The 25,497-nt window shown below is 44.3% G+C and overlaps 1 protein-coding gene across 1 annotated transcript in view; it reads left to right on the top strand.

The window, feature by feature from the left end:
• Positions 1-5,190: 5,190 nt before the first annotated feature.
• LOC121875820 (involucrin-like) overlaps positions 5,191-25,497 on the top strand; it is a gene marked incomplete at its 3' end in the record, with an annotated part of 29,810 nt that continues 9,503 nt past the window's right edge. The window contains exon 1 of the mRNA XM_042380513.1: positions 5,191-5,226. Coding sequence (XP_042236447.1) covers positions 5,191-5,226 — 36 coding nt within the window. The remainder of the gene's footprint in view (positions 5,227-25,497) is intronic.

Here is a 25,497-nt window from a genome sequence, read left to right on the forward strand (position 1 = left end):
TATTCTGTTGGCCAGGGTGTGCAGCTGCTGGTTGATGGGTTTTATTCTCAGGTCTGTATGTATCTCGGCTGTGGTTCTGGTGAAGGGGTATCTTTCATCTGTGACGAATCTTAGGGCTTCATTTTGGACCACCTGTAATGTTAATATTTGAGTGGTACTCATAGTATGAAGAGGTACTGCTGGGTAAGTTAATATCAGTGTGATAAATGATGTCACCAGGCGGAGTTTTATTTTCTCAGGAAGCGCTTTAAAGCGGTATAGTTTTCTCAGCTCTCTTCTTGCCTTTTCCTTCCTGGTGTGGACATGATGGGAGTAACCTGTCGTGGATATATGCAGGCCCAGGAGTGTGCCTCTGCTTTTGTATTCTATCTGGGCATTATTGGTTACTAATGGATGGGTTTTCCTTCGGCATAAGGGTATCACTGTGAATTTCGGGAGACTGGTTTGGATTTTCCATTGTTTTTCGTAATTATTTACCCTTTCTAATTCCCGCCTGGTGTTGTCGACCTGTAGCGCTCGCGATATTCCTTGATGTGTTGTTAATTGAGTGATGTCATCTGCATACATAATATCTTCGTTACCTATTCTAGTGGGAGGCGGGGTGTCACTTGTGTAGGTAATATATAGGGTGGGGGAGAGGACGCTCCCCTGAGGGACTCCGCTCATGAGTGGGAAAGTCTCTCCTGTGTGTTGTCCTACCCTCAGTCTGGCATTTCTGCCGTCAAGAAAGTTACAAAGCAGCTTTTCAATGTTGGTGGGAAGTCCGAGTTGGAGGATCTTATATCTTAGACCGTCATGCCAGACTTTGTCAAATGCCTTCGCTACATCCCGGAGAGTTAGATTACATTGTCTACCACTCGCCGCGGCTCTGGCTATGTTTTCACATGCCAGGGCTATCGCTGTTGTGGTGGACTTCCCTTTCCTGAACCCGAATTGTCTGCAGTTGACTCTGCTGGTGGTTTCCAGGTGATTTCTCAGACGGTTATTGGTGATATTTTCTAGGATTTTTCCTGGTACTTCGAGGAGGGAGATAGGTCTGTAGTTTAGTGGGGCGGCGGGGTTCATTTCTTGTTTTGGTGTTAGGGTAATAATGGCGTCTTTGAATTTAGTTGGGGAGTAACCCGAGGTCAGGCAAGCGTTCATTGTGGTTCTCAGTCTCTCCATGGCCGGGTTGTTTATGTGGCTGAGGATCTCCTTGGTGATGCCTGAATAGCCAGGGGCTTTATTTTTGTTATTGGAGATGGCTGTGTTGAGTTCTTCCGAGGTGATTGGTTTGGGCAGTGGGCTGTCCACTCTCAGATCCTCCCATATGATTTCGGGGGAAGGTTGAGTGCGGTGTGTCGGCCCCGGAGTTCATCAAGGACGAGCTCCTCGCGGGTACCATCGAGTCCCTTGTTCTCTTCATTTGTGATTCGGAAGATGTTCCTCCGTATGTCCCTGAATATGGGTTCTTTGTCTTGGTCGTCATGTACTTTACTTTCTGCGTGGTCAGTTATATATGATGACTCGTTACGCCAAGAAGGACGTCCCCTACCAACCTCCCGACGTCCCCCCTGAAGCCGACACTACCGACGTACACGCCATCACAATCACACTAAAAGGTATGTCCCTCAGTATTGTCAATGCCAATGGCCTGGCACTTGACATTATTAGGGACCTGCCACGCTTTGCCATAAACAGATAAATTGTACCGGGAAATTCCCCACACTCATTATTCTGTCACTATATGTAACTTGCTGACAAAACCCATGACCCTTCAGGCTTTTGCGCCCTTAATGCATGACTCATAAAGGCAAGCATAAACTCCGCATGCTTCCCAGATAGGCGCTGTAAACGCTTTTGCGCTTCTTCTTGCACAGGATGTAAGGGGGTGCCCAATAAACTAGCCCCCTTGTGGGCAATCTAAAAAAAATCTAAAATTTTGACACACACACACACACACACACACACACACACACACACACACACACACACACACACACACACACACACACACACAATTAAGCTGTAAGGTCAAGTAGGGTCACAGCTATCTAATGATGTATCTTACACTTAAACCTGTGACCTAAAACAGCTTCGTGCTTTAAATAGTTTGTCTCTCAATGTTAAAATTTCAGGAAGCTTACCACCGAGAGAGAGAGAGAGAGATCAACTTGTGTTTGTTTACTGCGTCGGGTGAGAACTTCTGGGTACTGTCATACTCGCTCACAAATGTTGACGTTTATGTTGTTGTGGTCGTGGTTGTGGTTGTGGTTGTTGTTGTTGTTCGCCTCCTCGTCTTCAAGTCTTATTCTCATACACCTCAGTTTAGTTGTTAGTTTGATGAGTGTACGTTGATTTGTGTGTGTGTGTGTGTGTGTGTGTGTGTGGTCTCCCTATGTGTATCTTTTACAGTATTAACACATATCATCTTCCTTAAATATCAACAATCATACAAATCTGTTTATTTTGTCATTGTAGGAACCACCAAATTGAGGTTAGGTTAGGTTAGGTTATCGTTAGTGGTTAATCTTAAAGTGAAATAAACTGGGACAGAGATTCATAAGGGTGATTCCAATAAACGTAATATAGTATTTATTTTTGGTTGTCCCTAATGAGGTAAGTTCCCTCTTCTCCTGATCTGACTGATGGATATTTTCGCTCCTGGGTTGTTGTTGTGGGGGGTTTTTTGGCGCCCATGTTGACACAGAGGTGAGGAAGAGCGGCCGTCGTGGTCATGATGAGATGTAGGTAACCCAGGAGAACTGAAGATTTCACGCCATCATGTTAGTAACCCAAGAGAAGTGGGACCTTACCTTACCTGACAACTAAGGAAACATGTTGAGACATTTCTGTGTTATAATTTAACCGTGAATAAAGATAAGAGACCACAGCTGTTTGTCTCACTCACACGACGGAAGAAAGTTGGCAACCGAAATGGTGTTCTAATTTTACTATGACTCAATCGTAACTAAAAAATTTCTCGTAATCTCGAAGGTAAAATTTAAACGCAAGGAATCGGATTATTATAAATTATTCTTTTTTCTCCATTGTTTCTGCACATCTTCAAGGAAAAGGAACAAGATTTTTTCTGAGCTTTTAAGAAACCATCTCCTTGTTGTAGCTGGAGAGAGTCACACACTTCTCCAATCAGAGGTGACATTTGACGTAAGAAACCTTATCCTTTCGGGTCCTTGTGTTGTAACCAGGTGCTCTGGCCCGCCACACCTGTGTTGTGGCCGGGAGCGACAGTACCCATGCAAGGGTGGCTCGTTACCCCAGACCCTTGGCGTGATGCTCGAGGTGGAGGTGATGGTAGTAGCAGTGGTGTTAGTGGTGAATTGCCAACAGCTATAGAGACAACGGTAGGGCACTGCCAACAGATGAAGTAATTATTTAGGAATCAGCACGTGTGTACCCTCGGCCAGCTCATCTAACACTCTACCTGACGCAGCTGACCATGATCTGACGTAGCTCTCAGGCCTCAGCTCTGACACGATGATGAGGCTGGATTCACCCCCCATACACCCTCCCTCCCACCTCCTCGGGCTATAGAACAAGAGGGGGGATAGGCAGGTAGGCTTGCATAACTGGATTCTTGGTAGGCTAACGCGCCATACACTACTAGGCCTCGTGTTATGTGGGCGGCGGTGATGAGGAGTCGTGGGGATACGCCTCTGTGTCTGGCCGCTATATTTAGGTACGGGTGCAGATATTCCCAGGAAGTTAAGCGCCTTATGGTAAAAGATATAGGGCAGACCTACTGAACCTGACAGCATCAGCCTCTCCCATAGTTATTCTGGAACACGGTACATACAAAGTTTAATTAATATTCCAAAAGCCAGGTTATTCAGTGATAACAATGACCTATTTTTTTAATTGAATTGAATTGAATTGAAACAGTTTATTTAGCCAGAAAAACACAGATACAGAGTTGATAATAATAACAATATTAACATGGCTGAGCCAGTTGAGAACCTGGGCTCTCCTGTAGGCACCTGATATATACTATACATTTATCTTAAGGAAGTATTATGTAACATTTAGTATCATCTGGAACAGTTCAATAGTATGGTGGTAATAAGAACATGTTGCTACGGTTATCACTTCGTTATTTATGTATTTATTATCTTTATTAGGTTTTGCTAGTTAGTGTGTACCAATTACTCTACAGAGCTCATACCAGTTAAAAGACACTAGCTATCTTGTACTCATGAGGGCATGGAGGCTGGGTACTATTGTGTCTGTACTGCTGAAAGACCAGCTTGTCGTGCTTACTCGGGTAGTGAGAGTGGGTACGGATTACTGGAGGGGTACTAGCTAGTCAATACCAGGGAGGCGCTGGTTTAACTGCACTAGTGACCAGGAGAGAGAGGCTGTGTCCTCGCACCAGTGTGAACACCTCGCCTCGGTGCTCCCTCATAAAACAGGATGACTTTCTTTACAGCGCGACACTAGAGCCTGGGACCTGGACCCCGGCGTCAGTCCCGGCTTTGTTCCCCAGACAAACGCACCTTAAAAATGTGGTCGTAGCCCTGTAGCCCCCCGGGTCACCTCAACAATGTCCTGTCTAGACGGGCCTGTCTGGCCTCTGGAATGTCTAGACTGTGAAACACGAGGAGATATTTCCTGGGAACGGTCAGTGGTGACGGACACCTCGCCTGCTTTCCAGTCACCCTCTGCCCTCCCTTTTCTCATCACCTCTCATACTTATATTCTCACATTTCTCAAGCGGTAATGCATGAGAGATCTCGCCCCCAGGTCCCCTGTAGCCATTCTGCGGTGAGTAAGCGGGTGTGCGCGTCTCGGGTGCGTGCCTGCCAGAGTACGATCCCGGGAGTGCGTAGTAAGAGTGAGGCGGACCCGGGGTTCCCCCTTGAGGGACCCCCGTACGGGTGTGGCAGCGGGGGCACCTCTCACACTCAGAGTGACCGCGTGACGTCACACGCCCACCCTCCCTCGCTCCCTCCCGCACCTCGGCGTCTGGCCGGGCCTTACCGCTCTGGCCACACAGCCCGCTGGGCAGGATAACATGACGGAGCAAAACCTCAATACTGCCCCACACCAGAAAATTTGGGGAGAGGGAGGATGGTAGCTTGCGTGAGGGAAGATGTACAGTGGACGGACTCTGGGACAACCCGTAGTGGCCTCCTCTAGCTAGTGCTCGCCCGTCGCCCACCCTGGCCACGTGTAGGGCAGGTGGCGGTCAACATGATAAAAACTTTGGCTCTGGCGGGTAGAGATAGAGTAAGCGGGCGGGGGGTAGAGACAGGAGGAGGAAGGCTGGATAGACGAGGAGGAAATGTAGACGAAGAGCCACAGTACCCGGTGGATGATGAGGGAGAGGTGTGAGCTGACGTGAGGGGTGAAGGAGGGTGTGGATAGACGTGAGGGGTGAAGGAGGGTGTGGATAGACGTGAGGTGTGAAGGAGGGTGTGGATAGACGTGAGGGGTGAAGGAGGGAGAGGAGGAGGTATGGGGAGACTGTGTGTACTTTAATAACAAGAGGGTCACCGCCTACAGACTACACACTCTACACTCTACAGCATACAAGGATCACCTGAAGATTAGACACCCTAGCTTATTTCACCTGAATATTAACCTAACCTAACCTAACCTAACCTAACCATATAGGAAACCCATTTACCTGTGTGGTGTCATCCGTGTCAGACTCACAGGGAAGACAAAAGTTAATATCACAGGGAAGTCAAAAGTTAACATCACAGGGAAGACAAAGGTTAACATCACAAGGAAGTCAAAAGTTAACATCACAGGGAGGTAAAAAATTAACATCACAAAGAAGACAAAAGTTAACATCACAGAGAAGTAAAAAATTAACATCACAGAGAAGACAAAAGTTAACGTCACAAGGAAGTCAAAAGTTAACATCACAGGGAGGTAAAAAATTAACATCACAAAGAAGACAAAAGTTAACATCACAGAGAAGACAAAAGTTAACATCAGAGGGAAGTCAAAAGTTAACATCAAAGGGGAGGCAAAGGTTAGCATCACAGGGAAGTCAAAAGTTAATATCACAGGGAAGTCAAAAGTTAACATTACAGGGAAGTCAATAGTTAACATCACAGGAAGGTTAAAACACACAATGTCAGAGGTTAAAACTATTTCTCAGAGATAAACTTTTGTGTCCATGTTAATATTTTGATGAAATTTGAGTTAAATTTTTATATGAGAAAAGGATAAAGATGCCACCAACGCTGACCTCTGGTGTGTGTGTGTGTGTGTGTGTGTGTGTGTGTGTGTGTGTGAGTGTGTGTAATTCATGGTCGCTGTTGTAGGTAATAATTGAATGGCGTTATTGTTATTATTTATATATTTATTTTATTATTAGTAGTAGTAGTAGTATTACTGTTATTGCTGCTACTGTTATTATTAATTATTATTATTATTATTATTATTATTATTATTATTATTATTATTATTATTATTATTATTATTATTGTTATTATTATTATTATTATTATTATTATTATTATTATTATTATTATTATTATTGTTATTATTATTATTATTATTATTATCATTATTATTATTATTATTATTATTATTATTATTATTATTGGTATTATTAATGTTGTCATTATTATTGGTATAATTATCGTTATTTTTAATATTAGTAGTTGTAGTTCTTGTTGCTGTTATTGTTGACGATGGTGATGTTGTCGCAGCATTACAACTGTTATTATTATTACATAGATACAAGTTATAATCACCGCAGCTTCAAGGACGTAGGAGGCACCAAAGGGGGTGGGGGGGGTGTGGTGGAGCAGCAGAAGACCTCAAGGTGTTGCTAAGAAAACCGGTATTAGCAAGATGTTGTTAAGAAAACCAGTACAGGTATTAGGGAAGATGATGCAGTATGTACGTCATGTAGTGTTATTCTGCGTCTCACTGCCAGGGTCGTGTGTGTGTGTTTGAAATAAGAGCTGGTGCGTATGTGTGAAAGTTTGTTCGCTTGCGTTAACTACGAAGCGTTTAAAGGTAGTGCGCGTACGTAGTATAAGTCAGGTTTGTAGTTTGATGAGTTTTGTGAATTATAGATTGTTCGCCCGCTCCCTCCCCTTCTCTCTCTCAGTTTATTTCACCTGAAGAATAACCACCCTAACGCTGTCTCTCAGGGGGTTAGGTTAGGTTAGGTTAATCTTTAGGTGAAATAAACTAGTGGGTGGTGGGTGGGGGGGGGGATCTCCATGTGTTTCGACAATACGCTTAAGAAATCTGTAAAGAAAACGAAACTAAAAGAAAACTCTAGAGAATTAAACACCCGTGATCAGAGGGCTTGATAGACACTGGTTCCCTGTTGGTGTGTTATGAGGTCAGGCAACAGGTATGATCTGACCAATGACGTCACTGATTGGACGCGCCAGTGGAACCTTAAGATTGGTGTATGTTTTGGCTGCTGTAAACAGATGAAAATTGGTGAAAAAATGGATTCGTCGTAAAATTAAAAAGACTTCCACGAAATGTATTGTAAAGTGGGCGTTTTGTTGTTGATTTTAAAGTTGTTTTGAATATATTACTTACAATATTTATAAAACTGAGCATATCGTTTTTATACTTATTGATATAGAAATTAAAACGATTCGCTGGTGTTACGTTTTTCAGGGTCCTTTTGATAATGATAATGAAACAGTTTATTTAGCCAGAAAAACACAGATACAGATCACTTCAATATTATTTATTGTATTTAATTTATATTTTGTCATTTATATTAGAATATACACATATTTTACAGTGGAGTTAATATCTGGGTTGTATTAAGGTAGAAAAAGAGAACAGAAGCTGTCAGTATCATGTCTTGTCGGCAAATATAATAAGTGCAATGGTATTTCTTATCTATCTACATGACAATTTCTGATATAATGGTTTTGGTGGTACAATAAAGGTAAGAATATAAAGTAGGTATTTCAAAAAGATTAATACTCAGACAATAGATATTTCTTAAGAGATGATTTAAGGGAAGGGAGCGTAGTCTTTGCTGGGATGGGTGGGGGTAAGTTGTTCCACACCTTCACACCGTGATATTTTATGGAGGTCTGGGACTGAGAGGAGCACATGGGGGGTGGCTTTGGGTGTCATAAGTTGTATCTCTGATTATTCCGGAACTATAAATAATTGTTGTCAATCGAGTGATTGACAGATTTGTATACAAATAGGGCACAGCAGTAGGTGTTAATATTATCGAATTTTACTATTTTCATTTTAGCAAATTGTTCGTTAGTGTGATCAGTTTTTTCAAGTAGGTCATTGTCCGCACAACTCTCTTTTGTGCAGTGATCAGAGGTTGTGTTTTTGTTGAGCCAGAGGCCCCCATAGTGTGTGACAGTGTATTAAGTGTTGGTAAACAAGTTCATAATACATTTCTGTCATTGTTGTAAGAGTGAGTGACTGTCGAGTGTGATACATGATACCGCACTGTTTATTGACTTTACTGTGAATGGCTTGTATGTGTTTTCTCTAGCTAAGTTTCTCATCAACAATAACCCCAAGGAATTTAGTATTTTGTTCACGTTTGAGAACTGTAATGCCAAGGTACGGGGAGTCCAAATCTGGGGGTCGGTTTTTCCTTCTGTGAAAGATCGTGTAGTGGGTTTTTCGCGTTTTAAGGTCAGTTTATTGAGTGTTACCCAGGTCCTGACTTTAGTCAATTCAGTGTTCATAGTTCTCAACAAGGAATGGAGGTCTAAGTTGCTGGCATAGAGATTACTATCATCTGCAAATAAGTTGTATTTTAAGAGTGTGCTGGAGTGGACTATGGCATTTATGTACAGTACAACAAGAACAGTGCAGTACCGAGAATGGAGCCTTGGGGGACACCATACAAAATTGGTGAGGAGTCAGAGTGGCGATTATTAAGCGTACATACTGCTTCCTGTTAGACAGATATGAGGTAAACCAATTGTGGGACAGGCCCCTAACGCCGTAATGTTCAAATTTTGAAAGGAGGATGGTATGGTCGACAGTATCGAAGGCTTTAGAGAGGTCCAGGAATATTCCGACTGTCATTAGTAAAGGATAGCAGAGCACTCTCAGTTGAACTTCTAACTCTAAATCCAAACCCTAGAGTCTATAAGGAAATTATTGACATTGCAGAAGGAATTTAGTCTATTACATGCTAGCTTTTCCAGTATCTTGCTCAAGGCTGGGAGGACAGATATGGGGCGGTAGTTCATGAAGAGACCTTTGTCCCCAGACTTTTTATATGCTGGGTGAACTTTAGCAATTTTCAGTTTATCAGGAAAGACACCACTAGTGAAGGAGGAGTTACAAATGTGTAGGAGAACAGGTAGTAATAAGTGGGCTACTTTCTTAATGATGCTCATTGGTATATTGTCTTCGCCTGCTGCTGTATATTTGGACATTTTTATGATGACCAGTAATTCATCTGCTGTGACAGGGGATACGAACAGCTCATTTTGCTGTCTTTTTTGCAGGTAGGCTCTAAATTCCTCATGGTGATCAGGGATGCTCTCTGCAAGATTTTTGCCAACAATGATAACATGATCATTGAAGTGGTTGGTAAGAAGGGCGGGTTCCGTTTTTCTTTTATCATTATCTTGATTTCACTTGTGAGATAGGGTTTGGAGATAGAAACAGTTTTTACTAAGTCTTGGGGGGGGGGGTGGGGGGGAAGCATTTATCAAACAAGCATTGAAAATGGAAGAGAAATTGTAGCTGTTCACGTTAGGGTTGTCGGAGTCATCGACAAGACTCCAGTTAGCATTCATGAAGTTATTTTAAAAAATGAGCAGGTTGTCGGCGCAGTAGTCTCTGTATTGTACTGAGACTCTACTAGACCTTTCAGGTCTTGTGGCTGTTTTATACATGGCAAAAACCGGGAAGTGATCTGAGATATTGTTATAAATAATTCCACTTGGTAGATTGTTAGTAGAGTTGTTAGTCCTGATATGATCTATCACAGTGGCAGAGGTGGCAGTTACTCTAGTGGGTTTGGTTATTGTGTAGAAGAGCTTCGAATGAGAGGTAGCGAGAAGGTCTAATACTGAGGTGTCTCCTGAAATGTAGCAAAGTTTCCTCTCTGAACTTATGATAGAAATAAGTTCCGAAAATTTTTCAAGAAAGTTCCTTACAATAGTGTGGGGTCTTCTGTAGATTACTCCTACTGGGGTATATCGTGTGGCAGGGACACAGCCATTCATGTGCCGTTAGTCCGTCAGTGTATATGACAGGTGGACGGAACAGTTGATCTATGGTTTATTATTATTATTATTATTATTATTATTATTATTATTATTATTATTATTATTATTATTATTATTATTATAGGTATTATTATTATTATTATTATTACTATTATTATTAGCATCATCTTATCATCATCAATATCATTCAACGTTTCAACAACAAAAATCTGACCTTTAGTTAAAAAGTTCACCAACAACAACCCAAAGATTATATTACACGAGGCAAAAGTTCAAATTAATTAAGACTTAATGACTCCTCTAACCTCTAATGACCAGTATGTGATGAGATACATTGATTCATTGTTTGATTGGTTGAATGAGTGATTGATTGATTGAACAGAACAATAACAATAACACTGAAATGACCCTGAGCCTAAATCACGAACACCAATTCACTTCTAGCAGCATTTCACCCTTGTTGCCTTAGATGAAAGTAAAGGGAGGGGGGAAAGGGGGATAACCAAACAGGGGGGACTGCCACGTCATTAGGGGGGTGGGGATAAGGGGCGTATAAAGCAGGATCAGTTCCAAGGTCAACCACCAAACCTACACTACACTCATAGCCTAGGCCCACCTCTCTCTCTCTCTCTCTCTCTCTCTCTCTATTAAACAAAAGGGAAATGAACTAGGGTGGCTAATCTTCAGGTGATCCCATTCGCCTTGTATTATATTTACCCTGTAGTCGACAATAAGGATGATATTAAGGCCCTCCTGTCTCTATGTAATAATTTGTGGTCTTATAGGGTTCTTTCCTTCACTACAGCTGTATGTATCATAATTTGTGCTCTTATAGGGCTTCTTCCTTCACTACAGTTGTATGTATCATAATGTGTGGTCTTATAGGTTTTTCCTTCACTACAGCTATGTATCATAATTTTGTGGTCTTATAGGGTTTTCCTTCACTACAGCTGTATGTATCATAATTTGTGGTCTTATAGGCTTCTTTTTCTTCACTACAGCTGTATGTTTCATAATGTGTGGTCTTATAGGCTTTTTCTTCACACATTGTATGTCTCAATTTGTGCCTATAGGGCTTCTTTCCTTCACTACAGCTGTATATCTCATAATTTGTGGTCTTATAGGGTTTTCCTTCACTAGCTGTATGTATCATAATTTGTGGTCTTATAGGGTTTCTTTTCCTTCACTACAGCTGTATGTATCATAATTTGTGTCTTATAGGGTTTCTTTCCTTCACTACAGCTGTATGTACTCATAATTGTGGTCTTATAGGGCTTTTCCTTCACTACAGCTGTATGTCTCATAATTTGTATCTGGCTTTCCTTCACTACAGCTGTATGTATCATAATTGTGGTCTTATAGGGTTTCTTCTTCTGTCACAGCTATGTCTCATAATTTGTGGTCTTATAGGGTTTTCCTTCACTACAGCTGTATGTATCATAATTTGTAGGTCTTATAGGTTTCTTTCCTTCACTACAGCTATGTCTCATAATTTGTGGTCTTATAGGGCTTTTTCCTTCACTACAGCTGTATGTATCATAATTTGTGGTCTTATAGGTTTTTTCCTTCACTACAGCTGTATGTCTCATAATTTGTGCCTTATAGGGCTTCTTTTCCTTCACTACAGCTGTATGTCTCACTAGGTCTTATAGTTTTTTCCTTCACCAGCTGTATGTATCATAATTTGTGGTCTTATAGGGTTTTTTCCTTCACTACAGCTGTATGTATCATAATTTATGGTCTTATAGGGCTTTTCCTTCACTACAGCTGTGTTTCATAATGTGTGGTCTTATAGGGCTTCTTTTTCCTTCACTACAGCTGTATGTCTATAATTTGTGCTCTTATAGGGCTTTTTCCTTCACTACAGCTGTATGTCTCTAATTTGTGGTCTTATAGGTTTCTTTCCTTCACTACAGCTGTATGTCTCATAATTTGTGGTCTTATAGGCTCACTACAGCTGTATGTATCATAATTTAGGTCTTATAGGTTTTTTCCTTCCTACAGCTGTATGTCTCTATAATTTGTGCTCTTATAGGCTTTTTCCTTCACTACAGCTGTATGTTCCATAATTTGTGGTCTTATAGGGTTTTTTCCTTCACTACAGCTGTATGTATCATAATTTAGGTCTTTATAGGTTTCTTTCCTTCACTACAGCTGTATGTATCATAATTTGTGGTCTTATAGGCTTCTTTTCCTTCACTACAGCTGTATGTTTCATAATGTGTGGTCTTATAGGGCTTTTTCCTTCACTACAGCTGTATGTCTCATAATTTGTGTCTTATAGGCTTTTCTTCACTACAGCTGTATGTCTCATAATTTGTGGTCTTATAGGCTTTTTCACTAGCTGTATGTATCATAATTTGTGGTCTTATAGGGTTTCTTTCCTTCACTACAGCTGTATGTATCATAATTTGTGCTTATAGGCTTTTCTCACTACAGCTGTATGTTTCATAATGTGGTCTTAGGGCTTTTCCTTCACTACAGCTGTATGTCTCATAATTTGTGTCTTATAGGGTTTCTTTCCTTCACTACAGCTGTATGTCTCATAATTTGTGGTCTTATAGGGTTTCTTTCCTTCACTACAGCTGTATGTCTCATAATTTGTGCTCATAGGGCTTCTTTCTTCACTACAGCTGTATGTATCATAATTTAGGTCTTATAGGGTTTATTTCTTCACTACAGTTGTATTTTTGGGTCCATGCATTACAGCCTCATCTGCCTGTGTGTCGGCTGTTCATTAGTCAGGTGTGCGGTGAGGCTATGTAATGTCACTCACCTGTCTTCATTTACGACGTTCATAACCTAACCTAACCCAACCCAACCCAACCTAACCTAACCCAAGTCAACCAACACCAACCCAACCTAACCTAATCCTGTCAACCCACACCAAACCCAACCTAACCTAACTCGTCAACCCAACACCAACCCAACTTAACCCAACTCCAAGTCAACCCAACACCAACCCACCTAACCTAACCTAACCCTCACGTATAAGCGTTAAAAGTCTAATCCTCAGGTGAAATGAGGCTCAGCACCGGCCCAATACTTCTGCAGGGACCGGACGAGAGTCTGCGAGGAGGGTGAAGGAAGGTAAGCACTGTGAGGCTCCGTCAAGACTCACCACCACCAGGACTCCCACGCGTTCGGGATCTATAAACTGGTTAATCCTGACTAATCCTGACTAAACCTGACTAATCCTGACTAATTCTGACTAATCCTAACTAATCCTGAATAATCCTGACTAATCCTGACTAATCCTAACTAATCCTGAATAATCCTGGCTGATCCTGACTAATCCCAGGTAATCCTGACTAATCCTGACTAATCCTGACTAATCCTGGTAATCCTGACTAATCCTGACTAATCCTGACTAATCCCGGCTAATCCTTGACTCCTGGTGGTCTGACACAGGGCCTGGTATGGTAGCCAGAAGGAGGAAAACCATAAATGTAATAAAAAAAGACGATTTTGAGTGGTGTATTGTGTTGAGGAGATGGTGGGTTGGAGGGAGTGGTGGAGGAGGATGGAGGGGAGGGTGGGAGGAGGATGGAGGGAGTAGGGAGGGAGGGATGGAGGGTGGGTAGATGGAGGGAGGATGGAGGGAGTGGTGGGTGGGTGGAGGAGGATGGAGGAGGGGAGGAGGGGATGGAGGGAGGGTGGGAGGGGGAGGAGGAGGGAGGGGTAGGTGGTGGTGGAGGAGGATGGAGGGAATGGTAGGTGGAGGGGAGGGGTGGAGGGAGGGGTAGGAGGGGGGGCAGGATGGAGGGAGGGTGGGAGGGAGGCAGGTGGAGGGAGTGGTAGGTGGAGGGGCAGGGTGAGGGAGGGTAGGTGGGGGGGCAGGATGGAGGGAGGTGGGGTGGAGGGGGGCAGGTGGAGGGAGGGTGGTGGTGGGAGGAGGATGGAGGGAGGGAGTGGTGGAGGGGGGGGCAGGGTGGAGGGAGTGGTAGGTGGAGGGAGTGGTAGGTGAAGGTGGAGGAGGGATGGAGGGAGTGGTAGGTGGAGGGGGCAGGATGGAGGGGAGGGTAGGTGGAGGGTGGCAGGTGGAGGGAGTGGTAGGTGGAGGGGGGGATGGAGGAATGGTGGGGTGGAGGGGCAGGGGGAGGGAGGGTAGAGGGGCAGGATGGAGGGAGTGGGAGGGTGGGAGGGGTAGGGTGGGAGGGGAGGGTAGGTGGGAGGGGCAGGAGTGGAGGGAATGGTAGGTGGAGGGGCAGGGGGTGGAGGGAGGGTAGGTGGGAGGGGGGGGGGCAGAGGGAGTGTAGGTGGTGGTGGAGGAGGATGGAGGGAGTGGTAGGTGGAGGGGAGGAGGATGGAGGGAGTGGTAGGTGGAGGGGGCAGGGGGAGGGAGGGAGGTGGGGGGGGCAGGATGGAGGGAGTAGGAGGAGGATGGAGGGAGTGGTGGGGAGAGGGGCAGGGGTGGGAGGAGAAGTAGATGGAGGGAGTGGTAGGTGGAGGAGTGGTAGGGGAGGGGCAGATGGAGGGGTGGTAGGTGGAGGGGGCAGGATGGAGGGAGTGGTGGTGGAGGGTGGCAGGTGAGGGAGTGTAGGTGGAGGGGGCAGGATGGAGGGATGGTGGGTGGAGGGCAGGATGGAGGGAGGGTGGTGGAGGAGGGAGGTGGAGGTGGAGGAGGATGGAGGAGGGTAGGTGGAGGGGGGAGGAGGATGGGAGGGAGGGTAGGGAGGGGGCAGGGTGGGAGGGAGGGGTAGGTGGTGGGGGGAGGAGGATGGAGGGAGGGTAGGTGGAGGGGAGGAGGATGGAGGGAGGGTAGGTGGAAGGGGCAGATGAGGGAGGGTAGGTGGGAGGGGGGGCAGGGATGGAGGGGAGTGGGGGGAGGATGGGAGGGAGGGAGGGGGGGCAGGGGAGGGAGAGAGATGGAGGGAGGGTAGGTGGGAGGGAGTGGTGGGAGGGGCAGGATGGAGGGGAGGGGTAGGGGGAGGGGGGAGGGGATGGAGGGAGTGGGTGGGAGGGGGTAGGGTGGAGGGAGTGGTAGGTGGAGGGGGGCAGGATGGAGGGAATGGTAGGTGGAGGGGGCAGGATGGAGGAGGGTGGGAGGGAGTGGGAGTGGGGAGGAGGATGGAGGGTGGTAGGTGGAGGGGGCAGGATGGAGGGGAGTGGTAGGTGGAGGAGGTAGGTGGAGGGGGGCAGATGGAGGGAGGGTAGGTGGAGGAGTGGAGGTGGAGGCAGGATGGAGGGAGTAGGAGGAGGATGGGAGGGAGTGGTAGGTGGAGGGGGCAGGGGTGGAGGGAGAAGTAGATGGAGGGGAGTGGGGGAGGAGGGTAGGGAGGGGCAGGATGGAGGGGAGGTGGGGTGGAGGGGCAGGATGGAGGGAGTGGGGAGGGTGGGCAGGGGTGGGGAGGGAGGGTAGGGAGGGGGCAGGATGGAGGGAATGGTAGGTGGAGGGTAGGGGGGAGGTGGGGAGGTAGGTGGAGGGGCAGGATGAGGGAGGTAGGTGGGAGGGTGGCAGGGTGGAGGGAGGTAGGTGGGAGGGGGCAGGATGGAGGGAATGGTAGGTGGAGGGGGCAGGTGAGGGAGGGGTAGGTGGAGGGGCAGGTGGAGGGAGTGTAGGTGGTGGTGGGAGGGAGGATGGAGGAGGGGTGGGAGGGGAGGAGGATGGAGGGAGGGTAGGTGGAGGGGGCAGGATGGAGGGAGTAGGTGGAGGGGGCAGGATGGAGGAGTGGTAGGTGGAGGGAGGGTAGGTGGAGGTAGGAGGATGAGGGAGTGGTAGGTAGGGGGCAGGATGGAGGGAGTGGTAGGTGGAGAGTGGTAGGTGGGAGGGGGCAGGATGGAGGGGAGTGGTAGGTGGGAGGGGAGGATGGAGGGAGGGTAGGTGGAGGGGGGTAGGAGGAGGGAGAAGATGGAGGGAGGGTAGGTGGAGGGAGTGGTAGGAGGGCAGGATGGAGGAGTGGTAGGTGGGAGGGGGCAGGATGGAGAGGGTAGGTGGAGGGGGCAGGATGGAGGGAGTGGTAGGTGGAGGGGGGGGCAGGGGTGGAGGAGTGGTAGGTGGAGGGAGGCAGGATGGGAGGGAGGGATAGAGAAGATAGAGGGAGGTATGATACATTGATATAAGGAATAGAGAAAAAGTGAGGGAAGGTGTAGTAGGAGGGTGGGCTAGAGGATAGATGGAGGAGGTGTGAGAGAATGAAGTAGAGATGAGAGAAGAGAGAACCATAGAAGGAAGATGGAGAACAATAAGAAGGAAGGGAAGGAAGGAGGGAGGGGAGAGGAGAAGTAGACAGTAAAGTTGAAGATGGTAGGAGACAAGTAATTCAATACTTCCTTTCTCCCCTTCTCTCCCTTCTAACGTCCCCCCCTCTCATCCCATCTCCACTCTTTTCTTCTCTCTCGTCTCTTTCCTATTCCTTATCTCCCTCTTCCTCCTTTCTTCTTCATCCACTACTTCTCTTCCTATCCTATTTCCTTCCTCCCCACCACCTTCCTTTCCTCTCTCATCTCTTCCTTCCTTTCCTAACCTCCATTCCTTCCCTCATCCCCACCTTGCCTCACCTGCCTCTCCTTCTCTCTTACGTCCTTGCACCTTTTCCTATCCCTTCCCCACGCTCTTCCGGCATCCCTCTTCCTTATCCTTTCCTTCACTCTCTTCTTTCCTTCCCTTCCTTCTTCTCTCCCTATACCCTTCCGCCATCCTCTTCTTTTCTCTCCTCTCACGCCTCTTTTCCTCTCGGTCGCCACACTGTAGGAGTCAGCCAAAGAGATTCTCACTACAACACATAGAACTCAATGTAGACAACACTTCCCTCAGGTGTGCTGGAGGTAATTAGCCTGACCTGCCCGGAGGACCCACCTGACGCTCCCTCACACAAACCTACCTCGCCTTGATCTTCGTCAGTAGTTCTTTAATAGTAACAATGTGGGTGCTAATGGTGTGTAATAATAATAATAAATAATAATAATAATAATAATTAACGGTTTATTGAAAAAGTTCTGCAGCCCGAAGGCTGAAAATATACATTGGACATAAATGACTTATTACATACATTGGTGGTTTAAAGCCTTCATTAGAGAAAGGTAAAGGAACATACAGTGAACATACAGATTAATGTAGATGTTGAACAGCAAACTCGTAGTAAATCCCTCCCAGATGGTGTTAGGAGGACCTCATGTGTAGTAGTTCCCCAGATGTTGAATGAGGGAACTGCGTGTGTGTACCTTCTAGATGGTGTTATGAGGGGCCTCAACGTGGTGTAGTAATTCCCTCACAGATGATGGTGAGGACCTCACGGTGTAGTACCCTCACAGATGGTGTTATGAGGGACCTCACGTGGTGTAGTAATTACCTCACAGATGGTGTTATGAGGGACCTCACGTGGTGTAATTACCCACAGATGGTGTTATGAGGACCTGGTAGTAATCCTCACAGATGGTGTTATGAGGGGCCTGACGTGGTGGTAATCCCTCACAGATGGTGTGAGAAGGACTTGACGTGGTGTAGTAATTCTCAGATGGTGTTATATGAGTGAGGTTTGTCCCAGGCCTTCCTATCGTAGACGGATTAACACATCGGTGGTTGTTGTTGGGTCTCGCGGGGGCCGTTATCACTGGTACCTGGGACCTCACTGTGTAGGTTAACTTGGGTATGACTCGGCTGTTACTGTTGAGTTGTTCTCACTGACTTAAGCACTGTTCACCACTGTTCACCCTGTTCAACACTGGTTCCGTTCCTTTCCTAAATGAAATTGTAACTTGGCGAGAACTTGTTGATATTCCGGTGGGGAGGAGGGTTCAGGGGAGCAGTTGGTATGGGCCAACTTAATAGTTGACCTGGCTGCCCCAGAGGAGCGCCAGGTACGTCTTGACCCCTTCCAGGTCGAGCGAGATGTTGTGTGTGTGTGTGTGGTAGTAGTAATTGTTGCTGGAATAGTAATTTTGTTGTTGTTGTTGTTGTTGTAGTAGTAGGATAGTTGATAAGATAGGTGGAAAAGGTATGGCGATAAGGAGAGGTTGGAGGCCATAGTCAAACTAAGTAATAGTAATAGAAGTAGAGGTGGCAGTGTTTGTCCTCCGTGGTCTACCTCGGTGGGGACATATAGTGGGAACAGGAATATCACATTGTGTTGGTTACACCACTCTTGCCACTGTCACTGAAGGTTCACCTTATCCTGTATTGCAGTAATTGCAAATATTTTTATGGAAAATCAATGATCTCCCGGCATGCCTGCCTGTCAGCTCACAGCCCGGCCTGGGCTAAGTAGGCTCACCTCAGTGGACGGGACCGCTGCTGTGACAGTGTTGAAGGTCTATTATTTTCTTTGGCGTTGTCAGCGCCCACATGCAAACAAACACCCCCAATACAGCCAACCAACTCCTGCCCGCAGCCCACCTCTACCCATCTTCACTCACCCGACCAAGCAAGATTTTATTACCTGCATCAGTGTGACCATAGAGGTTGTGACTGCTCCTGTTCCGCTGTATAATTCTCGAGCTTGTGTGGCTCTTGTCCCCTCCCAAGGGTGGCCCACAACCCTCACGCACGAAGTTCCCTGTATCCGGACACCGCTGGTCAACCTGTCACCTCTCTGCCCACTCCAAAAAACCTGAACTTCTTAATCGGCCTGTAGCAGGGACTCTTTATTCCATCGTTATGAAAGCCACCGCCTATCCCAGCATAAAGTCACCCTTGCTCTACCACCGAGACAAGGAGGAATGGGAATCACTAACCCTCAGAGAGCTTGCCAGTGATCATCAGAACTGTCAAGCTCACGGCAGCCCTTACTGAGCACTTAGTCGCTCAAAATACCGCAAATGGGGTAGACGCCAACGAATTATACAAAATTAGACGTTTATGAGACAGAAACGGCTACACAGCCAAAACGAAAAAATTTCTACAAATCGCCGAGATCGCAAAGAGAAAAAGTAGATGTAGCACAGGAGGTGGCGCCGCAAACTGGCTAACAGCTTTATCGATAAGTACAAAGGACTTCAGCCTAATAAACAAGAATTCACATATACCATTGCTCTTGAGGTGCAGTAGTGGGAGGCATGCCTCACACGTGGAAGATCCTATGACATCAACCATGCCACAGTGTGCAAGAAGGGAGGTTTGGTTGGCATGAGGCCTGCCAAACACAACGAATGAAGCCCGTGTGGACGTTAGTAGTAGAATTAACGTAGGAGCGTAGTAGCAGTAGTTATTGTTGTTGTTGTTGTAGTAGTAGTAGTAGTAGTAGTAGTAACGACCGGAACAAACACATTGCGGGTGTGTAATCGTTGTGTCCAGCAGATGTCGATCTTTCTCAACTTCCCTACATGCTCCCCGACGCCCCAAACGGACAAGCCAACCGCCCAGTGTCTCAACCTCATATATATACGTCACAGCTTACGCAACACGAATTCCACTGACCAAACAACAGTACCATTAACAGTAAACACTGATTTAAAATGACAACTGATATAAATAGGGTGATTAAATTGACCTTGTGACTAAAAATGATCTTCATCGCCACTGAAACACTAAGAAGCACCTGAAACGGAAATAATTCTTCCCCTTGGTGTTCTCATGTGAAATGTACGATGACACAATTGCCAAAACAAACTGACCAACTAGACGCGGTGCCAGGATTCACTTAAAGTAAGTATCACCAAACTTATGCGCTAACATTTCCTTACTAGCCATTTTCACCAGCTAGGTTACAAGACCCACGGTTATGATCTAATAGCTGATTGTAACTAGTTGCAGCAGACAAAGCTTCATCAATGATTTCAAGACCAGTTACAGTGAGTTCCATAATGTCTTCAACTCAATATTAACTTAATCGATATAACAAACACCACATTAGATTAACCGATAGAAAATCACCGATATACAAATAGATTAACTTTATATTGACTGATTGATTTACAAGGACATGCTTAAGAGAGAATTGATCGAGTTTATATTATTATTATTTTCCTCAGTAATGCTTGGAAAAACACGGGTTGATGGAGGCTGATGTGTGCTGCCGAGTCACTGAGAAGTTAACTTACTTGAGGTGGTCAAGGCTGATAAGGTAATAAGGGTAATTAGGTGATCTGTAACGAGGAGACATACAGGTTGAACAGTAGTGATGTACCAGGAGGCCCCACGAACGAGGTGTGGAGGCATAGCTGGCAGGTACGCAACAGGGTTCCCTAGCATGGGTCAACTTGACCTTCGCGGGACGAATAAGTTTTTTCTTATGTGCAAGGGGCAAGGGCAGCGGCATGTTATAAAAAACACCAACCGCCGTGAATGAACCTCACTGGACACCTCTGTGGTCACCAGGCTGTATGGTGTTTACGTAACCTCATCCTTTCCGATATCTGTCTCATATTGCTCTAAGAACGTTCTAGCCCAGAAGCCTTAATAATTCAACATTTTCTTTAATCAACAACTGCGCCACCCTCTACCGATATCTGTCTGTTAACAACTTTGTCTTAAGTTCCAATTTATGATTTATATATTTCAACATTTATACAAATCATATAGTACGCATTACTGTAGTTGGTCGTCCGGAAAGCTTCCTCAGACACGAACGAACTGATGGGTACAGATTATAACTGTGACACATTGCATATAATATTTCTTTGTATCTGTAAAAAGGACGCGATTAGACACCTGTTGTCGAGGCTTGAGGTAACAAACAGCTTTATACTGCACAATTCACCAGAATATGGCGACTGAAAGATCCAACATTATATAGAAAAAATAAAAGCGTGATTTATAACATATCTACAATATGGCTACGCAATTAAGGTCTCTGAAACACAGTAAAGATTCAAAAAATATGATTAAGATAAAAACAATAAACACAACTTATAAACCAGTCTACATATGTGTAAAAGGTGACTAAAGCCATGCTGTTGGTCAAAATATTAACCATCCTAACAACAAAAAATATATTTTCAAAGCTTTTTTTTTAATATTATGATTTTTTAACAATAATAACCTAATGTATTACAATACAGATTATGAACAAAAATACAAGTAATTATATATGACTTATGCTTCTATCAGCAATATCAATAAAAAATCAAAAATGAAATAAGAGCTATCAGTTAGGTAATAGAGACCACAGATGGGTTAAGTAGGTCATGCAGTGCCCACCCAAGTTAAGACATTATGGAACTATGACAACAACGCCCTGACCTGAGAAATATTTGAGGTGGAGAGGATGAGGAAGACTGAGAGGTGAGGTGAGAAGACCCTTGAGAGGTGTGAGGTGAGAAGACTTTGAGAGGTGAGGGGAGGAAGACTGAGAGGGTGAGCAAGACTTGAGAGGGTGAGGGGAGGAAGACTTAGAGGGGAGGAAGACTTGAGAGGCGATGGAAGAGGAAGACCTGAGAGGGTGAGGTGAGGAAGACCTTGAGAGGGTGAGGGCATGAACATCGAGAGAGGAGCAAGACTTGAGAAAGAAAGGAAAACTTGAGAGGGTGAGGGGAGGAAGACTTTGAGAAGGTAAGAGAGAAGACTCTTGAGAGGGTAGGAAGACTTGAGAGGGTGAGGGAGGAAGACTCTTGAGAGTGAAGGGAAGAAGACCTTTGAGAGGGCAGAGAGAAGACTTTAAGAGGAAGAGGAAGATGAAAGGCTTAGGAGAAAGACTGAGATAATGAAGGATGAGAAAGACTCAACCACTACATCCCTCCAGCCAAGGCTTATCCTCCCTCCCTCCCCCTTCCCCCTCCCCCCTTGGGTTAAGAACCAAGATGATCACTACTTCAACCTATTAGGCACACTCACAGCCAAAACTTCTCGAATGTTGTGTCAATTGATCTGCGCTTGTTCCTCATTCACTTACGCGTCACACACACCCACACGTCTCTAATTACTATCCCTTCGTTCATTCCCTTTGTCTCTCTTCTTTCTCTCTCTCTTTATCTAACCTGAGTTATATTAAGAGCCAGTGATCTGGGTCCGTCGCAAGATTGCCTCCGTGATATATTGCTTCTGTCGTTTACTTCATTGAATATAACTTGTTTTTAGGATACCAGATAATGCACTAATTTATAGTAAAGCTGTTATTATTATTATTATTATTATTATTATTATTATTATTATTATTATTATTATTATTATTATTATTATTATTATTATTATTATTATTATTATTATTAATATTATTATTATTATTATATCATCATCATTAAGAACAAGTGTCTCATTAATTCATCGTTACACTCTGCTTCCATCTGTCTCCCGTCAAGTGCAGAACAGTGTTATCCACCGTCCACCACCTGGCTGATAGGTACTGACAGTAGGCTGGTATACCTGTCACTATTATATCAGTTTGTGTTCACCTTAGTTTCAAGATCAGGAATTTTTTATTTATTGAGTTATTTACTGTTATTTACTTATTTCTGAGTTATTTACTGCTATTGACTGTTATTGACTTATTTACGGAGTTATTTACAGGAGTTATTTTCTGGGTAATTTTCAGAGTTCAATGCTGTGGCATATTAGTCTCAGAAAATTATTGGTTCTCTCAGTCAAGGAGTCATATTCGAGGTGTGAGGGTTGGCGACCCGACCCACCTCTCCAAATGGGTTTTTTTCGGACATTAGCTCACTTGAACAGGTCAGTTTATAATGACCCACATCAAGAACCTCGAAGGAAAATATAATATAATACACAATAAATAATAATGATAATAATAATAATAATAATAATAATAATAATAAATATAATAATAATAATATATATATATATAATAATAATAATAATAATAATAATAATAATAATAATAATAATAATAATAATAATAATAATAATAATAATAAAAAAAAAAAAAAATAATAACAATAATATTAATGATAATACAATTAATTACAATTAATAAAAGTAAATAACAATTATATATAAAATATTAATACCAATAATAAAAATAATAAATAATAAAGACCCATAATAAAAAAAAGATCAATAGTGAGAAACAATATATGTATGTTTGTTGTCAATAGAAGAAAACAATTGAGACCCTGCAGTGTGTAAATGAAGCAGAAAGTCAGATCAGCAACCTGGGACTTGGTCACGTGGGCAGCAGGGTCAGTAGATGTTGGGAATAGATGTTGATGAATACTGATGCATGGGTGTAACCAGTCTCTTCTTCGTCTTCCTCATCCTCCTCCTCCTCCTCCTCCTCCCTCCCTCCTCCTCCTTTCTCCTCCTCCTCTCCCTCTTCTCCTCCTCCCCCCTGTCCTCCTCCTCCTCCTCCTCCTCCTCCTCCTCCCCTCCTCATCCTCCTCCCCTCCTCCTTTCTCCTCCTCCTCCTCCTCCCTCCCTCTCCTGTCCTCCTCCTCTCCTCCTCCTCCTCCTCCCTCCTCCTCTCCTCCTCCTCCTCCCTCCTGTCCTCCTCCTCCTCCTCCTCCTCCCTCCTCCTCCTCCTCCTCCTGTCCTCCTCCTCCTCCTCCTCCCTCCTCCTCCTCCTCCTCCTCCTCCTCCTCCTCCCCTCCTCCTCCTCCTTCTCCTCCTCCTCCTCCTCCTCCTCCTCTCCTCCAACACTGTATGGGTCCTCGTGCCACAGGGTTGACTCACCATCTCCCTGCCATCTGGTGAAGTGACAGCTGTTCGTTGGCTACTGCTTATTACACTGTTACTTATTACCTCACACTCGACCCATCAAGGACGACCTCACCCTCAACAATGTGTAGGAGGGAGGAGAGGTAATTAAATAACTCAGTGACTTTTTTCTCCAGGTACAGTGATTAGACGTGTTTATTGTGGATGGTCTTGCCTGTACGTGTCCAAAGTCCAAGGCTCATATGATAAAAATTCCACGTAAATCAAGATAACAGAATGAACTGAACTGGTTGACTTGAGTCTTTGCGTCATGGAAGGTTAAACCAACGGTATCAGTGGATTAAACTATTATCCTCAAAGGGTTAAACCATCGTCATGAAAGGGTTAAAACAGCATCACCATCATCGGGTTAAACCATTGTTATCAGTGGATTAAACTATTATCCTCAAAGGGTTAAACCATAGTCGAAGGGTTAAACCATCGTTATCAAAGGGTTAAACCATAGTCATGAAGGGTTAAACCATAGTCATCAAGGGTTAAACCATAGTCATCAAGGGTTAAACCATAGTCATCAAGGGGTTAAACCATCGCCATCAAAGAGTTAAACCAAAGTCATCAAAGGGTTAAACCATAGTCATCAAAGGGTTAAACCATAGTCATCAAAGGGTTAAACCATAGTCATCAAGGGTTAAACCATAGTCATAAAGGGTTAAACCATAGTCATCGGGTTAAACCATCGCCATGAAAGAGTTAAACCAAAGTCATCAAGGTTAAATCAGCGTCATCAAAGAGTTAAACCATAGTCATCAAAGGGTTAAACCATAGTCATCAAGGGTTAAACCATAGTCATCAAAGGTTAAACCATAGTCATCAAGGGTTAAACCATCGCCAGAAAGAGTTAAACCAAAGTCATCAAAGGGTTAAATCAGCGTCATCAAAAGAGTTAAACCATAGTCATCAAAAATTAAACCATCGTCATCAAAGGGTTAAGAGTATCAAGGGGTTAACCCAGTCATCAATGAGTTAAAACCATAGTCATCAAGGGTTAAACCATCGCCATCAAAGGGTTAAACCAGTCATCAATGAGTTAAACCATGGTCATCAAGGGGTTAAACCATCGTCTCAACTCTCAACTCTGAATCAGCTGATAGATAACATGCAGTAGTTAAGAGACATCGAATGGAGAGTTACCCTTATCTTCTCTCACCTGTTGATTAATCCACCTTATATCTACCTGGGGGGTAAGTTAAGTTAGGTTAGGTTTGGTTTTAAGTTTGTTAGGTTAGTTATGTTAGGTTTGTTGGTTTTGTTTTGATTAGGTTTAGTTTGTTAGTTAGGTTATGTTAGGTTTGGTTGGTTTTTTTAGATTAAGTTAAGTTTGGTTAGGTTAGGTTAGGTTAGGTTTGGTTGGTTTTGTTTAGATTAGGTTAAGTTTGGTTAGGTTAGTTATGTTAGGTTTGGTTGGTTTTGTTTAGATTAAGTTGTTTGGTTAGATTAAGTTTAGGTAGAAGATGAAAAAGGTAAGAATCTTTTAAAAGCTGCTTACCTAAGTCAAGTAGATGCGGGTGGTGAAGTGCTCTTCAGTTTAAACTACTATCTTTTTTTCGCTTCTGAGAATTTTGTGGAATCAACGCCAGACCAAAACAGACTCGTCACCCAACACCCTTCAGCTCCTCAGACTCGTCTCATTACCCTTAACACCGCAGGCTTGAGCTAAGGACACCCTGACCATCACCCCTTGATCCCACAGTATCAGGTGTTGATTTTATTTCATTGGTTTCTGTAGATGTGAGAATCTGTTTACGTAGTTCACCTCAGCTATGACAAAAGGACTTCAAAACTACACGAAGT

The sequence above is a fragment of the Homarus americanus genome, unplaced genomic scaffold (assembly GCF_018991925.1).
Source record: "Homarus americanus isolate GMGI-L3 unplaced genomic scaffold, GMGI_Hamer_2.0 scaffold46389, whole genome shotgun sequence".
Lineage (NCBI taxonomy): Eukaryota > Metazoa > Arthropoda > Malacostraca > Decapoda > Nephropidae > Homarus > Homarus americanus.